The 15,834-nt window shown below is 63.0% G+C and overlaps 2 protein-coding genes across 2 annotated transcripts; one reads left to right on the top strand and one right to left on the bottom strand.

Annotated features, from left to right (window-relative positions):
* Positions 1–345: 345 nt before the first annotated feature.
* LOC131583473 (HEPACAM family member 2-like) lies at positions 346–3,587 on the bottom strand. The gene is made up of 6 exons (XM_058847611.1): positions 3,391–3,587; positions 2,127–2,459; positions 1,774–2,043; positions 1,553–1,612; positions 1,161–1,209; positions 346–496 (listed from the first exon to the last, which is right to left on the bottom strand). The coding sequence occupies exons 1-6, from the start codon at positions 3,473–3,475 to the stop codon at positions 493–495; spliced, it is 801 nt and encodes a 266-aa protein (XP_058703594.1). The 5' UTR covers positions 3,476–3,587; the 3' UTR covers positions 346–492.
* Positions 3,588–6,663: 3,076 nt separating this feature from the next.
* Positions 6,664–12,348, top strand: LOC131583467 (tumor necrosis factor ligand superfamily member 10-like). The gene is made up of 5 exons (XM_058847596.1): positions 6,664–6,971; positions 8,919–9,065; positions 9,329–9,365; positions 10,235–10,342; positions 10,621–12,348. Exons 1-5 carry the CDS (start codon positions 6,708–6,710, stop codon positions 11,052–11,054), a joined length of 990 nt encoding a protein of 329 aa, XP_058703579.1. The 5' UTR covers positions 6,664–6,707; the 3' UTR covers positions 11,055–12,348.
* The last annotated feature ends 3,486 nt before the right edge of the window (positions 12,349–15,834 follow it).

Below are 15,834 nucleotides of genomic sequence, written 5' to 3'. Positions count from 1 at the left end.
TGGGAAGAGGAGGGGATGTCCCCAGGGATGTCCCCAGGGATGGCCCCAGGGATGGCCCCAGGGATGGCCCCAGGGATGTCCCCGGGGATGGCCCCAGGGATGGCCCCAGGGATGGCCCCAGGGATGTCCCCAGATGCTGCAGAGCCCGGGGGGGAGGTGATGGGCTCGGGGGCATCCCCTCCTCAGCTGGCTGCAGGATTTCCCAGGGATCTGCTTTCAGAAACTCAACTCTTTGCAGAGCCATGAGCCCATCGAGGCCTCTGCAGGAAGCCAGGAGGATGGAGGGGGGAGCAGGAACATCCCTCTCCCCAGGGATGCACAACAGGAAGAGCAGGACAACACAGAAAGAGTCCAAAACAAAGTTTTCCAAAAAAATATTTGCAGGTTCTGGCAGCTTGAACACTTGACAGGTGAGCCCAGGAGAGGCTGGGATGGGATACCCGGCACTCCCAGAGGATCCATCACCAGAGAGGGGCAGCGGCTGAGCCAGCTCTACCTGCAAGAAGAGAGAGCCTCACATGAGCCATGTCCTGGGCACTTGGACCCCTCCAGGGCCTCAGCAGCTCAGAGTGTCCCACGCTGGCAGCACCAGGAGGTCTGGACCTCTGCCCTGCTCCAAATTCCAGGAGCTACCTGGGCCAGTTTATCTCTGGCTGGAGTTCCCTGGGATCTGACTGCACAAGACACCTGAGAGCTCCTTGTTTGTAACCAGACACCTCACAGGATGGGTTTCCCATCCCAAGGGACTCACATCCTCATCCTCACCCTCCAGGAAGCTCCAGTGAACAGCCTGAGTGTGTTTGTGGTCACAGAGAGGGAGTGATTTCTGAGAAAATCTCGAGAACCACTTGCTTCCCAGACATCTCTGGAGTATTTAAAAGCCCACCCATTAGTCAGAGCTAAGATAAGCAGGAGTGTCAGGCTCTGGGTGGAGGAATCAGGAATATTTCCAGAGTGGGGATTAAATAGAGGGGACAGCAAACCCTTTGAACCTCCAGGGTGGGGGAGCAGCCTCTTACCAGAGAGGCTGGAATAGCACCCTGAGCTCTCCCACTTCTCCAGCTCACTCACATCCAGCCAAGGATAAATTTGGGCTTGTAGAGAGAAAATTTTGGCTGGAGCAAGGGGGCCACCCCAAGAGGGGACTGGAGACATCTTACCAACAGTTGTCACATGAGTCCTCCTTTCTCTGCCACCAGACAAAGACACCTGGGGACAAAGCAGCAGCATCAGAGAATCCCAGAATCCCAGAAGCATTTGGGATGGAGGGACCTTCAAAGCCCAGTTCCAACCCCTGCCATGGTCAGCAACACCTTCCACTAGCCCAGCCTGCTCAGAGCCCCACCATCATCATCATCATCAACGGGGGCCAGCATCACCTCCCTGGACTGGAAACTGCAGCTGTGACAAAGCACAGCCCTTGCCCACAGGATGCCAGGGTGGGAGAGCCAGGTCCTGGCAGGGATGTGCCACATGGGACCCTTTCACCCACCTCTGGTGGCCATGGCACCCACCAGGCAGAAACAGGGCCAAGAGTCACCCCAGCACCCACCTGCGAGCATGCCGATGATGACACAGGCCAGGACCACAGGCAGCACCACGTTGGCAGAGTCTGCAAATGGGAGAACCCAGAGCCTCTGCACCAGAGCAAACTGAATTGAACCCACCCAAACCTCCCAGCACTGTCTGCTCAGCACAGGCAGGGAGAGAGAATCCCCTTCGTGGGGCTGTGGCCCTGGTTCTCTCCCGGGCACGGGGAGGGAATGCACTCACGGTGGACTTTGAGCAGGAAGGAGGTCTCGTTGTGGCTCACGGCGTTCCTCACCGCGCACGTGTAGTAGCCGCTGTCGCTGATGGACACCCGCAGGATGTAGAGCGTGGTGTTCCTCACGACCTGGATTCGATCACTTTCCAGGAGCGGCTCCCCGTTCTTCTTCCACCAGAAGGCGTCTGCCTTCCCATCCAGCACGTGGCAAACCAGTTTGGTGTTGCCTCCTGCCTTCACCAAGGAGCTGCCCTCGATTCTCGGCGGGGACAGCGGCTCTGGGAGAGGCAGAGGCAGCGTCAGCGCTCACACCCGTGCCAAGCCCGGCCCGCAGAGCAGGGCTGGCCGTGGCACCACTCACCCAGCACGTGCAGACGGAACCAGGCCGTGGTCTCCTCCTGGGTCCTGAGGCGGTAGAAGCTGCCGTCGTCCCCCTGCTGCAGCAACACCTGCAGCGACAGCGTGGACTCGTTGAAGGTGGCGCGGTGCTCGTAGAGCGGGGACACGCTGGGGGGCTGAGGGAAGGCATAGCTGAGGATGACCCCCTCCTCCGAGCCCGCCCGGTACTCCCAGAGCACGGTGCCACTGCCGCGCTGCACGGGCACCGTCAGCAGCACGGTGCAGCCCACGGCCGACAGCAGGCTCCCCACGGCCGGGCGCAGGTCGGCCGAGTAGCAGGGAGCGAGCGTGCGGGCTGCAAGAGAAAGCAGGAGTCACCCCACGGCCACGGGGAGCTGCTGCAGGAGCCCCTCGTGCCGCAGATTCACCGGGATTGTTTGGAGAATCATCACTCATGGAAGGGGTTGGGTGGGAAGGGACTTTGAAGATCACCCAGGGTCATGGGCAGGGACACCTTCCCCTGTCCCAGGCTGCTCCCAGTTCCATCCAGCCTGGCCTTGGGCACTGCCAGGGATCCAGGGGCTGCTCTGGGCACCTGTGCCAGGGCCTGCCCACCCTGCCAGGGAACAATTCCTGCCCAAAATCCCATCTAACACTGGGGAAGCCATTCCCTGGGTCCTGTCCCTCCATCCCTTGTCCCCAGTCCCTCTCCAGCTCTCCTGGAGCCCCTTCAGGCCCAGCACGGGGCTCTGAGCTCTCCCTGGAGCTTCTCCTCTCTGAACGCCTCCAGCTCTCCCAGCCTGGCCCCAGAGGGGCTCCAGCCCTGGATCAGCTCCGCGGCTCCTCTGGGCTGTCTCCAGCAGCTCCAGGTGTCTCCTGTGCTGCCCGGGGCTGGGGGCCTCCCCTGAGGGGCCGAACCCCCCGGGCCGTGCCGGGCTCAGCCCTCAGGCCCTGCGGCGGGGCCATGGCAGCGCTCCTGAGGGCACAGAGCTGCGGGAGCCCCGCGCCGGGAGCCAAAACAGCCCCGAGCCCCTGCCCGAGCGGGCCCTGAGAGCTTTTCCCCGGGATTAAGGCGTGCCCGAGCCCGGAGCCGCCTTCGCGTCCTTAACCGGGCGCCAGGGAAAGCTCCCCAAAGGCGGGAGCGGCTCCATGCGGGACGGGGGGTCCCGCCCGCCTCCCCCGGCCCAGCCGGGCCCAGCCGGGCCCAACCGCCCCGAAACGGTCGGGGCAGAGCCTGGGGCAGCCCGGCCCGGGACCGGCCCCACGGGCCCGGGGCTGACACTCGCCTGTGACCGCCGGGGCGGCCGCCGCGCTGCCGGGGCCGAGGAGGAGGGGGAGGAGGAGGAGGGGGAGGAAGGGGACGGGGAACATCGGCGGGGCCGGAGCGGCGGCAGCTCCGCCACGAGGCCCCGGCGGTTCCTTAGGGCGGCAGCGGGCGGGCCCTGTGCTCCCCTCCGCCTCCTCCTCCTCCTCCTCCACCCCTCCTTACCCTCCCCTGCTGCCCTTCTCCTCTCCTCCTCTTCTTCCCTTCCCTCCTTTCCTCTCCTCCTCCTCCCTCTCCCCTTTCCAAGGACATCCAAACCCAACACACAGAACCCCCCAAGGCGCTGCCTCCCCCCGTCCCTCCTGTCCCTCCTGTCCCTCCCCCTCCTGCCACGGTGTAAAACCCCCAAATCCCAGCTCGGGGGCACCGGGGAACGGCCTCGCCCCGTGCCCTGTCCCCGGGATCCCCCCTCAGCCACAAAAACCGGGGCTTTGACCATTGCCCGGAGCAGCCCTGCTGGGGGAAGGACGGGACACGGCTGGGACGCTGCTCCTGCAGGAGGAGATTCACCTCGGGATCTCCCAGGAGGGATCAGGACAATGCTTTTCTCCTTCCCCAAGAGGTTGGGCAGCTTGGGAAGTGCTGGGCGCTTTGTGGTAGGAAAAATAAAAAACAGAAAAACAACAAAACAAGCCAGCGTGGCATGGTGAGGATCTCCAGGAGGACTTCAAGAGGAGGAACGGGGACACAGGCAGGAGCCATCCCAATCCCACTAGAGGGAGCGAGGAGATCAGATCAGAGAGAGGAGGCTCCGATGTCACCATCAGGGAATGTCACCTGCTCTGTGATAACGGGGACAAACAAACCCGGGACAGGAGAGAGCCAGGGAAGGGCTGGGCTGCTCCCAGGGCTGGAGGGAAGAGGTTGGATGCCTGACCCTCCCACTGGGAGTACGGTGTGATGAGGAAGAGGTTTTTCCCAAAAAAAAAAACACCTCAGCCCAGGAACTGATGGGTCCAGTCGAAAGACAAACATCTGAGGGCACATTCCAGGGAGGTTACAGCAGCTCCTGAGCCTCAGGCGATGACTTCAGGCCGCAGGAGCTGCTGTTTCCCGAGGCAGGACCGTGTGGCCAGCACATGTCCGGAGTCATCAGCTGCCCCAGCCAGAGCCGGGCTGGGCTGGGTGAAAGGAGCTGCGAGCCGGCTCTGGAACCTCCCCGAGGAGGAGCATCCTGCTCAGGGGGTCTGCCTTCCATCCCAGGAAACGTGGAAAACATCTAAAATTGCACCATCCTGCCTGAAGCAAACCCAAGCCGATCTGAGGGACGGGCTGGGAAATGACAGACGCAGCTCCAGGTCCACAGCAGCATCTCCTGCCGCGTTTCCCCCATGCCAGCCTCACCGAGGGCACCAAGAGACCCCAAAAAGCCCCTCTCCTGCTCCCCTGCACTTGCTCTGCAGCACACAGCACTGAGGAAACAGATTTCCATGACCCAGCTCTCCCAGTGCACGGACCAGGAAACATTAGAAGTGAAAAACAACTCCTCAGCCAGGATTGAGGCGTTCTTTTCCCCCCTGGCTCCCACCCAATTTTCCCTGCACAGCTCCAGTTCTGGTCCTGCCCTGACTCACAGACAAACCTTCTCTCTCCCCGGGTTTCTCCTGCTTTCCCTCTGCTCCTCAGCCGTGCCCCTGTCCCATCCCACGGGGCAGCACAAAGAGCAGTGGCCTCAGGCTCCTTCAGCATAAACATCTGTGCCCCAAAGGGCAAGCCCTACAATTGTGGAATGGTTTTGTTTGGAAGGGACCTGAAACTCATCCCATTCCATGGACAGGGACACCTTCCACTAGACCAGGCTGGCAACTGTTCCCCAGGTGCCCTTTGCAGCTCTTCTCTCCCCACCTGGCTTGGCAGGTCCTGAGCCCTTTTCCTGAGCACAGCCAGGAGGGTTGAGCTGTCGTGGGGTTTTTTTAGACATGACTAGTCACCTCTCTCCCAGCTCAGTGCCCTTCCCAAACTCCAAGGAAGGCACCTCGCCTGGGGAAACAGCTCCGTGCCCGGGCAGGGATGGGGCTCTGGCACTGGGCACACACTGAGCTGGCAGAGAGGCAGTGAAATCACTCCTGGCAGATGCTTTGGGGTGGGAGATCCCCTGCTCCGAGCAGAGGAGCTCTGGCTTCTGGGGACACTGTGGGGTCGGACGTCCTGGGAAGGGTAAACCCACAGAGCAGCCACCACCATGGTGGGTCTGGGGGCTGCTGAGCTGCCTGGGGTGTGGGCTGAGGCCACCCACCCTCCCCAGGGCCCAGCAGGACAGGAGGGAGCACTGCTGCAGGGACACGAGTGCTCCTGTGGCCTCTCAGGGTCTCACTTTCATCTCACAGGTAACAGCACCTGAGCACGGAGCCTCCACAGCAGCACCAGGGAGCAGCAGCTCATCCCACCTTCCTGCATTCCAGCCTGCTCCCATTCCTACTGCAGAGCAATGGGAATGTGAGCCAGCAGCAGGACAGAGCCTGGGGCTCAGCAGGGAGGGGCAGCCCTGTGGTCCAGGAGGGCAGGGTGGGCACGGCCACCCCAGCAGGGCCTCCAGGAGATGCTCAGCAGCTCTTGTCCCCCGTCCTGCAAACCTGCACCTCTCTGAGCCTTTGCTGGTGGCCAGAGCTGATGTGAGGCCCTTCACCTAACCCCAGCTCGGGTCATGTCCCTCCAGCCCTGAGGCCGCTGTTCTCAGCCCAGGGACACTGAGCTCTTCTCACCTGGGATCTCCCCAGAAATTCCCACACTGCCCTGTGATGGTGGCATGAAGCATACTCATGAATTATGGAATGCGCTGGGAGAAAGGGACCTAAAAACCCACGCAGTGCCACCCCTGCCATGGCAGGGACACCTCCCACTGTCCCAGGCTGCTCCAAGCCCTGTCCAGCCTGGCCTTGGGCACTGCCAGGGATCCAGGGGCAGCCCCAGCTGCTCTGGGAATCTGTGCCAGGGCCTGCCCACCCTGCCCTGTGGCAGTGGGAACCCGTTCCCTGTGTCCTGTGGCTCTGTAGCCGTGAAGCGACACCCTGGGGCTCGCTGGGGACACGCTCCGTCCCCGCCGCCTCCCGAGCCGCAGCCCCGAGGCCACCCCCGGTCCCGGTGTCCCCTCGGTGGCCAGGAGAGGCCCCGCCCCCTCGGGCACAGGCCCCGCCCCTCTAACACGGACCCCGCCCCCTTCGGGCACAGGCTCCGCCCCCTCGTGATCAAGCCCCGCCCACCGCCCGTCCCTCCCCGCCCGTCCCGCCGCGCTCGCACCGGGGCAGCGGCACCGGGACCGGGACCGGGCCGGGCCGGGCCATGGCCCCGCACCCGCCCAGCGCCGGGCAGTACCTGCGCTCCGACAGCGGCGGCTCCCACACGCCGATGCTGCCCGAGGCTCCCGGGCCCGCTGCCGGTGCCTGCCCCGCTGCCGGTCCGGACGGCGGCCCCGGGGCGGCGCGGGGGCAGCGGCGGCGGCGGTGCGGGCCGCTGTGGGGCAGCGTGGCCGTCATGGCTATCCTGGCCCTGCAGATCGCCTCCACCACCGGCCTCTTCGTCTACTTCACCATGGCCATCTCCAAGGTGAGCTTTGTCCCGGGCCCGGCGGCGGGGCTGCGGCCCCGGGAGTCCCGGCGGCTGCGGGAGGGCTCTGCGGGTCCCGGGCTCTGCCCGCTCCAGCCCCGAGCCCCGGGCACGGCAGCGACCGGCTCGCGGGGAGGGCTGCGGGGTGGGCACTGCCCCAGCTGCCCTGGGACAGGCGGCTCCAGATGTGGTTTGGGCACCCAGATGTGGATTGGACACCCAGATGTGGACTGGGGAGTGGACACTGCCCCAGCTGCCCTGAGACACGCGGCTCCAGATGTGGTTTGGGCACCCAGATGTGGACTGGGGAGTGGGCACTGCCCCAGCTGCCCTGGGACAGGCGGCTCCAGATGTGGATTGGGGGGTGGGCACTGTCTCCAGGGAGCCGCATATCCAGATGTGGGGTGGGGGTGGACATTGCCCGAGCTCCGTCCGGAGCTGCAGATCCAGCTGTGCAGGCGTGGGCGGAGGGGTGGACACTGTCCCCGATCCAGATGTGGCGCCTTTGTCCCGGGCCCCGCCTGGAGCTGAGTTTTGCACCGGGAGAGGGGGGCCCTGCCCTGGGATCCCATCGGAGTCTCCAGCCCCAGGTGGGGGTGCTGACGAACTTCCCTGGGCTTCATCTCTCCCTCCTCCCATTCCCATCTCCCCCGCACTCCAGGACCCCCAAATCCTTTGTGAGATGTGGGACCCCCCATTCCAGCAGCTCTTTGCTCGTTCCAGCGCAGCCCCGCCAACTGTGCTGGGATCCCGCCATCCCCACCTCCCACGGGGTCACTCGGGAAAAACCACTCCCAAACTTGGCCGTGACGGCTCTGATCCTTTCAGCAGCCTCGCCAGCCGCTCCCCTCGGCTGCTGACCCACAACAACCCCCCAGCAGCGGAGGGAAACGCCAGCCAGGAGATCCGTGGGCAGGGAGAAGTTCGGGGCTGGCAGCAACTCCATGGAAGCCGCCCTCATCCCTGAGGTGCGGCAAAAAAAAAAAAGAAAAAGGGTCCAGCAGTGCCAGACATTCCACAAATCACAGCAGAGACGGGGAAGAAGGAAAAGCCCTGCCCACGGATGCAGGGGAATAAACAGCCTGTCTGGATCCAGCGGAGCATCCTTTGGAGCGGGCTCCAGCCCTCCTTCGGCCTTTGTCTCCATCCCTGGCTCACATGAGGTCCCGCTGAGAGGGATTTACATGAAAGGCGGGGACAGGAGGGGAATTGAGAGACGCAGCCCGAGGGAAGAGGCGGAGGGAGGGGAAACCGCTGTCGTGGAACAACTTGCGCTAATTTCAGCGGCCGGTCACTGGATCCCTGCTGGGAGCAGGGAGCCGCTCTCCTGGAGTCCCTTTGTGTCCTGGAAGGAGCTCTGAGCTCTCCCTGGAGCCTTGTCCAGGTGAACAGCCAGCCTGGCTGCAGAGCTCTCGGAACATCTCCGGGGTTCCTCTGGAGCTCCCCGTGCCGTGCCGGGCACACCCCGCAGCCAGCCCGGAGCATTCCCAAGGGAACAGCCCTGTCCCGGGGGGATTCGCTGCTTCCCGGCACTCCCACCCGGGCGGGCAGGTGTGTGCAGGAACAGCCCGGGGGAAATGGCCAGGGCCAGCACCGGCCGGGGCTCCGGAGGGCAGAGATGAACCCACATCCTTTCAATCTGACCTCCCAGCGCTGTCCTCTGGATACAGGGCCTGAACTGACCCCAATATCCCATGGATACAGGGGCTGAACTGATCCCAATATCCCATGGATACAGGGGCTGAACTGATCCCAGTATCCCGTGGATACAGGGGCTGAACTGATCCCAGTATCCCATGGATACAGAAGCTGAACTGATCCCAGTGTCCAGTTGTTCTCTGGTGCTGGAGGAGCTGAAGACAGCTGCCCCCTGCTCCCACCCCAGCAGGATCCCGGCTGCTCCCTCGGGCTGTCCCAGTTTGCCATCCCGCTCTGTTTCCATCCCAGCTGAAATCCCAGGCTCCGGGCAGCGCGGAGGAGCTGCGGTGTCTGCAGGTGCTCAATCAGCAGCCCGAGGGCTCCAACCTGGAGGAGCTGAGCAGCAGCCAGGGCTGCCTCAAGCTGGCCAGCACCATCAAAGCCTACGTGGCCACGGTGAGCCCGGGACCAGGGGAGGATGGGAGAGCTCCTGCTTGTCCCCGTGCCTCAGTTTCCCCACCCTTCTCACTGGAGCAGTGGGAGGGGGAATAGCCAGGATGGTTCAGGGTGGGAGTGGGACTCAAGCCCTCCACGGTGAGGAGGTGGTGGGGCCCAGAGACAGCGTGACAGGGAGGGGGTGGAGGTTTGGAGCAGGAGCTCAGGCATGGGGAACCCCCAGGTCACCTTTAACCGGGAACTTTCTCTTCTCTGTGGTGCAGGTGACCGAGAACATCATCCGCAGGAGTGCCGTGAAGGGTGAGCCCCTCCTGGGCCAGCTCTGGGGCTGAGGCCAGAGCCTGGTCCTGGGAGCTGTGATCTCGTGTGGTCCTGGGAGCTGTGATCTGTGGGAGCTGTGATCCCAGGAGCTGTGATCCTGGGAGCTGTGATTTCTGGGAGCTGTGATCCCAGGAGCTGTGATCCCGGGAGCTGTGATCCATGAGAGCTGTGATCTGTGGGAGCTGTGATCCCAGGAGCTGTGATCCCAGGAACTGTGATTTCTGGGATCTGTGATCCCGGGAGCTGTGATTTGTGGGAGCTGTGATTTGTGGGAGCTGTGATCTGTGGGAGCTGTGATCCCAGGAGCTGTGATCCCGGGAGCTGTGATCTCATGTGATCCATGGGAGCTGTGATTTCTGGGAGCTGTGATCCCGGGAGCTGCGATTCATGGAAGCTGTGATCCATAGGAGCTGTGATCCTGGGAGCTGTGATTTGTGGGAGCTGTGATTTGTGGGAGCTGTGATCTGTGGGAGCTGTGATCCCAGGAGCTGTGATTTCTGGGATCTGTGATCCCAGGAGCTGTGATTTCTGGGAGCTGTGATCCCGGGAGGCCAGCAGTCCTGGGGGGATGTCACTCCTGGGGCACACTCCAGTGCCGTGAGCTGGGGCAGGAGAGGGGGGAGCCAGGATTGTCACTTGCAATGTCACACACGTTCTGGGGCTGGGCTGGGGACAGGCAGGGGACCCAGGGTGGTGGCACACGCAGATGTGTTGGTTGATGATTGACGAGACATTTCCATCCCTCAATAACCTTTTGCTCTGGTGGGTCAGTGGGGCAGTCCCTGCCCTGCTGGCGTGGGGCCGGCTGTCCCCACGCTGTCCTTACAGCATCTGTCCCTCTCCTGCAGAGGCCTGGCGGAGCTACTTCAACACCTCAGAGGGGCAGCTTCCTCCCAAAACAGCTGGGAAACCCTCGGCACATCTCACCCTCCGCCCACAGAGCCTGGCTCAGGATGGTGAGTTGGGCAGCAGCTCTCAGGACCGAGATCGAAGGGCAGGGAGCAGGAGGGAGGAGGCGCTGGGGCGGATGGGGAGAGCCGAGCTCCAGCCCTCCGAGCCGGGTGACCGGGAAGGAGCCAGAGCTGTCCCCTCCCCTCCCCTCCCCTCCCCTCCCCTCCCCTCCCCTCCCCTCCCCTCCCCTCCCCTCCCCTCCCCTCCCCTCCCCTCCCCTCCCCTCCCCTCCCCTCCCCTCCGTGTGCCCCTGGCTCCCCTCAGAGCCTCTCCCTTCCCGCAGGACGCTCGCAGAGCTTCGGGAACCTGTCGCAGTCGTGCCGCCACGCCATCGCGCACTGGGGGCACGGCAGCCTGCACTCCCACGTGCACAACATGAGCTACCGCGCCGGGCGGCTGCGCGTGGAGCAGCCGGGAAAGTACTACGTGTACTCCCAGATCTATTTCCGCTACCGCGGCGCCGGCCGCGACTCGGGCCCGCAGCTGGTGCAGTGCATCCAGTGGCAGCCGGCCCACAGCCCGCCCGTGCTGCTGCTCAAGGGAGTGGGCACCAAGTGCTGGGCGCCCGACGCCGACTACGGGCTCCACGCGCTCTACCAGGGCGGACTCTTCGAGCTCAAGGCCGGGGATGAGCTCTTCGTCTCCGTCTCCTCCTTGGCCATCGACTCCAACGATGCCGCCGCCAGTTACTTCGGGGCTTTCCGCCTCGACCTGTGACTCCCCCTGCGCTCCCCCGGGGCTGGCACAGCCTCTCCTTCCGTGGTGTCCCTTGTGCTGAGGGACGAGCCAAGAAGGGCCCGGGGGTGGCTGCGGCTCGGTGCCGCCCTGCAGGGAAGGAGGAAGGGTCTCTGAGGACACACAGGGGACATCCCAGCCTCGGTGACACCTCCCAGCGGCTCCCTGCAGTGGGAAAGGCACCAGGGCCACGTCTGCCACTGCAAGACAAAGTGTCCCCATGGTGACACCCGTGAACCCGACCCCACCTCGGGCAGGGCTGCGGATGCCGGGACCTGGGGCTGGAAGCACCCCCGGGGTGGCACCTCTGGGTTGTGAGGGTGGGGCAGGTCCAGTGTCGGCCTCTGGAAGGGAAGGAAGGAGTTTCAGTGTGGGAGATGTTTGGGAGATGGTTCCAGGGAGGACAAAGGGCAGGGAACCGCAGCAGGCGCCAGGCCTGGCACCGCACCCAGCACGTGGCACCGGGGCACGTGGTGAGCGAGCCAGGCTGCAGAGCCCAGGAGCTCAGCACGGCTGCTGAACAAGAACCTCTTCCCATGGGGATTCTGTCCCCCCCAGCCCTCGTGGACAGCGCAGTCCCCACCTCCTCACACCTCCAGGCCTGGCAGTCCCTGCAGGATTCCAGCTCTGGCTGAGCCCAGTGGGCACAGCAGGACCTCGGAGGGACCAAACCAGCCCTGGGGTGATGGAGCACCAGAGGCCAAAGGTGGGCTCAGGCAGGGCCCAGCTGGCTCAGCCCATGGACACAGCCCCCTTGTCTAACTCCCCTGTACTCTGTATCCTGCTGAGAGCGGGGGGATTTGCAGGCAGTGGGCTCCCAGGGAGGATGGAATAAAGCCTTGTACTCCAGCACGGGTCTGGCCCCTTTGCACCCAGGACAAGGCTGGGCAGGGTGGATCTGGGGGCAGCAGGGCACTGCTGGGGCACTGCCAGAGCTCCAGACAGAGCCCAGCAGAGGCTCCTGCTCTTGCTGTACCTCCAGGGGCTCTGCGGCCGCCGGCCCCACCATAGCCGGGGCAGTGCCCAGGGGATGTGTTCCTGCTCCTCAGCCCGGTGCCTTCATCCTCGCTGGGCCAGCTCCTGCACAGACCCCACGGAATCTGAGCCCATCCCAGCTCCTCCTGCCCTCCTCAGCTCCGGGTCCCGCTGCTCCTCTCCTCTGAGCGTGCAATTGTCCCAGCCCAGGACACAGCCAGGGCCACCCAGGGGCTGTTCCTGGGCAGGGGCTGCTCCTCGCTCCTGCCATCCCTCCTGCAGCTTTCCAGGCCTGACTCCCGGCCCTCCACATCCCTGGGCAGGGCTGGGGGCAGAGCCAGGCAGTTCCCACATCCCCCCATAGCCCCAGCTCCTGGGCATTCCCTCTCTGCAGCCCCAGCTCCTGCAGGCTCCCACTCCAGGGGCACGGTGCCACCCACACACAAACACCTGGAGCAGCCCCAAATGCAAGGAATGATTCCCCAGCTCATCCAGAACCTCCAAAAGCTCATCCAGAACCTCCAAAAGCTCACCCAAAGACAGAGAGCACCGAGAGCAGGCTCCTGGGGGGTGACAGGGCTGATCCCCCCTTGGCAGGGTTGCAGGGCTCCGTTTTCCCAGTTCCCAGGGAGGGATGGAGGGAGCTGGGCCAAGCCTTGGCTCTGCAGCACCCTGGGCAAAAATCAAAGCACTCCAAACCCCTCCATTCTAAAACCACCCTTTTTCCTCCTCCTCTCATCCCTGTTCCTGCTGTCCTGGGCACTTCAGTGAGCCACAACAGCGCTCTCGACATCCTCGGCTCCCAAACAGCCCCGGGAGCACCGAGCTCGTCTGGCCATGGGAGCACAGGGCTGAACAGCGGAGCTGGGGCTGCAGGAAATGCAGCAGGTGCTTCCAAGGTTTCCTTTGGAAGGGACACGGCCCGAGGGAGCCGGCAGAGGTTGTGTTTGCCACAGAGGAAGCAGGGAAAGCAGCGAGCGGGGAGAGCTGGGCGTTGTGCCAGCGGGCAATGGTCTACCACGCTTTCCTGGAAAGGAGAGAGCTCCTGGGGGTGGAGGGGAGAAGGAAAACTCCAGCAGCAGGGCAAAGAGCAGCCTCACCCCGTGTGGGGAGAGCACAGCTGGAATTCCTCACTGAGGAGCTGGCACAGGTTACCCCCAGCAGCCGCAGCCCCTCTGCCTCCTCCATCCTCCTCCCTGTCCTGGGGCCTCCAGCAGCAGCCCTGGACACCCCAGGGCTCCCACCTGGACACGGGGACTGGCCACCAGCAGCAGAAACCAGCAGAGAAACCGGCCTCCACAAGAACTGCCTGAGGAACCTGAGCCAGCACTGCCCATCCCAGGGCACTCCAGGAAAGAAAGAACCAGGAGTGGAAAGAGCTGGATGAGGACACACCGCTTTCTCCGACTGAGGAAACAAAATGTGCTGTGCAAGTGAAGTAAAGTACTGAAGATTTCTCATACAGCTCTTCTGTTAGTGCTAAAATTCTTTATTAGAAGTTACAAGTCACTGTTTAAACGTGAGTGTTGCTGACGAGGTCACTGCAGCTCCTCCTGGAAAGTGAAGTCAGTGGTTCCCTAAACCAACTCTGCATCACCTCCCCTGCCAGCACCTCCCTCGGGCTGGGGACAGCCACAAGAACAAAGAATTCCTGATTATCCCTCCTGAGCGTGTCCCCAAGGCCGAGAGCTCCAGCACATCCCCACAGGGTCCCTCCAGTGACAGCTCTGGAGCCTCCTGGCCCTTCCTGAGCACCTGGAGTTACAGGGGGACAGGCTCGAGGGATAATGGGGAGAAGTTCCCTGGCAGGGTGGGGAGGCTCTGGCACAGGGTGGATCCCTGGCAGTGTCCCAGGCCAGGCTGGATGGGGCTGGAGCAGCCCAGGACAGTGGGAGGTGTCCCTGCCATGGCAGGGGTGGAATGGGGTGAGTTTTATGGTCCTTCCAAGCCAGCCCATTCCAGCATTCTGTGATTCCCTCCTGCTCTAACCCAGCCTGGGAGGTGGGGCTGGCTGCAGCACTCATAAAACCTCCACACTGACCTGATTTCCCATGGCCTCGCCCTGGGGATTCAATCCAGACACAAAGTGCTTCCTGCAGCCGCTGCCAAAGACCCTCTGATCTCCTCTGCCAAGGAGCTGCTTCTACCTCAGCCCAGGGCATTCACAGCCCCCAGCCTCCCTCTCTGAATAAATCCTGGGGCCAAAGGCTCCTTTTTCCCTCTTTGTTGTTATGAACCAGCTCATTGCCACCTCCAAGCCTCCATCCCTGCCCAGACACGATCTCGTTTTACTTGCAAGTCCCCAGCCTGGCCCGAGTTCACAGGAGGGAGAGGAAATCCACGCTGAAATCCACGTCACCAGGGCAGGAAAGCATTCCTTGGGACGCTGTAAATAAAGCACAGACACAGAGAGAGAGAGCAGCGGGTGTGGTGTGAGCCCAGCATCGCCCCTCGCTCTGCCCCAGGGCACCTCACCCCAGCCCCAGGCAGGAATTCAGCCCGAAAAAAGAGAGAAACAAACAAGAAATCTCTTTCCTACAGCAGAAGGGCTCGTGGAGCTGCGGGATGCTCCTCAAACCCGCAGGAGAACGGGAATGCTGGGGTGAGGAGCAGGGGACACAGACCCTGCCAGCCCATCCCTTGTGGGGTCACAGATGGTTGGGTCAGAAGGATTTTTAGAAGCCATTTAGTGCAATCCCATCCCAGCTGTGCTGCTCGCAGCCCCTTCCCACGGCCCCAGGGGAAAGAAAGGGATTTTTCTCCTTTCCAGGAGCAGTTGTGTCCCCCTGTGGCTCCCGGCAGCAGAACTCTGGGGAGAGCTGAGCCAGCCCCAGCCGAGCTCCTGCACAACTCACACTTTCTCCTTTTATTCCCCCACCAGCCAAGCTGGAGACACCAGGAAAAAATAATTCCACTTTTAAAGAAAATTCCTCATTCTGTGTCCTGTCCAAAGCCCGGCACTATTCCACAGAAACACGGAACTGGTTTGGGTCGGCTCCCCCAGCCCTTCCAGCATCCCAGAGCCGAGTGCATCCAGCCCTGGCCCCAGAGAGACCCCAAAACCAGGGCCAGCAACGGGATATTGGATATCCAGGGGATGCCTGGAGCCGTCCTGCATCCCGCCCGTCTCCCGCAGGGAACCACGGGCTCCTCCCGGAGTGAGGCGATGGAAGAGCACGAAGAGCACAGGGCAGAGCTGCGAGATCGGCACCGCGAGGATCCAAACCGTGTCAGCCTCCCTAAATCCCGGCCCCACGGGGCTTTTCCTGCCTTTCCCACTCCCATCCACTTTCTCCAGCCAGCATCCCAGGCCGCCTGTCCCGCTGGAAACACAACCCCTGGGACAGACTGGGCAGCAGCTGCTGGGCAGCTGTTTCCTGCCCCGGGCTCCCGTTCCCACCCGGCACAGCAGCTGCAATTCCCTGGGACAGCCGGGATGCTCCATCTGGGATAACCCTGCACGAGAATTTCCCTCTGAGCACCTTACCTCACACTGGGCAGCCTTCCCACAAGGAATCTGCTCATGGATCACGGATCTAATGGAAGCAGGAGCACGTTTCCCAAGCTGGGAGCCTCCTGAGGATGGGAAGGTGAGGAGAAAAGGGGAAAGCTTTGTGTTCCTGCTATCCCAGGTGTGCCACAGGAAGGGAAGCCACCCCAGAAAGGAGCTCCCAGGGGACTGGGAAAAGGCAGCTTCTTCCCTGAACTCAGCCCCAGACCCCAGAACATCCACCTGCCCTCCAAACAGAACAAAAAATATCTCATTTAAAAGCAAAGCTGCTGTTGG

Source organism: Poecile atricapillus, chromosome 12 (assembly GCF_030490865.1).
Source record: "Poecile atricapillus isolate bPoeAtr1 chromosome 12, bPoeAtr1.hap1, whole genome shotgun sequence".
NCBI lineage: Eukaryota > Metazoa > Chordata > Aves > Passeriformes > Paridae > Poecile > Poecile atricapillus.
The sequence above is the reverse complement of the archived record's forward strand: the minus strand, read 5'-3'. Positions and strand labels throughout refer to the sequence as shown.

Excerpts from the sequence above, each read along its gene's own strand:
- LOC131583473 (XM_058847611.1), bottom strand. The coding sequence starts at position 3,475 with ATGTTCCCCGTCCCCTTCCTCCCCCTCCTCCTCCTCCCCCTCCTCCTC. Across the intron at positions 1,613-1,773 it reads CTTCCTGCTCAAAGTCCACC|ACTCTGCCAACGTGGTGCTG; the intron begins GTGAGTGCATTC and ends TCCCATTTGCAG. Across the intron at positions 1,210-1,552 it reads CATCATCGGCATGCTCGCAG|GTGTCTTTGTCTGGTGGCAG; the intron begins GTGGGTGCTGGG and ends CTTTGTCCCCAG.
- LOC131583467 (XM_058847596.1), top strand. The coding sequence starts at position 6,708 with ATGGCCCCGCACCCGCCCAGCGCCGGGCAGTACCTGCGCTCCGACAGC. Across the intron at positions 6,972-8,918 it reads TCACCATGGCCATCTCCAAG|CTGAAATCCCAGGCTCCGGG; the intron begins GTGAGCTTTGTC and ends TTTCCATCCCAG. Across the intron at positions 9,066-9,328 it reads TCAAAGCCTACGTGGCCACG|GTGACCGAGAACATCATCCG; the intron begins GTGAGCCCGGGA and ends TCTGTGGTGCAG.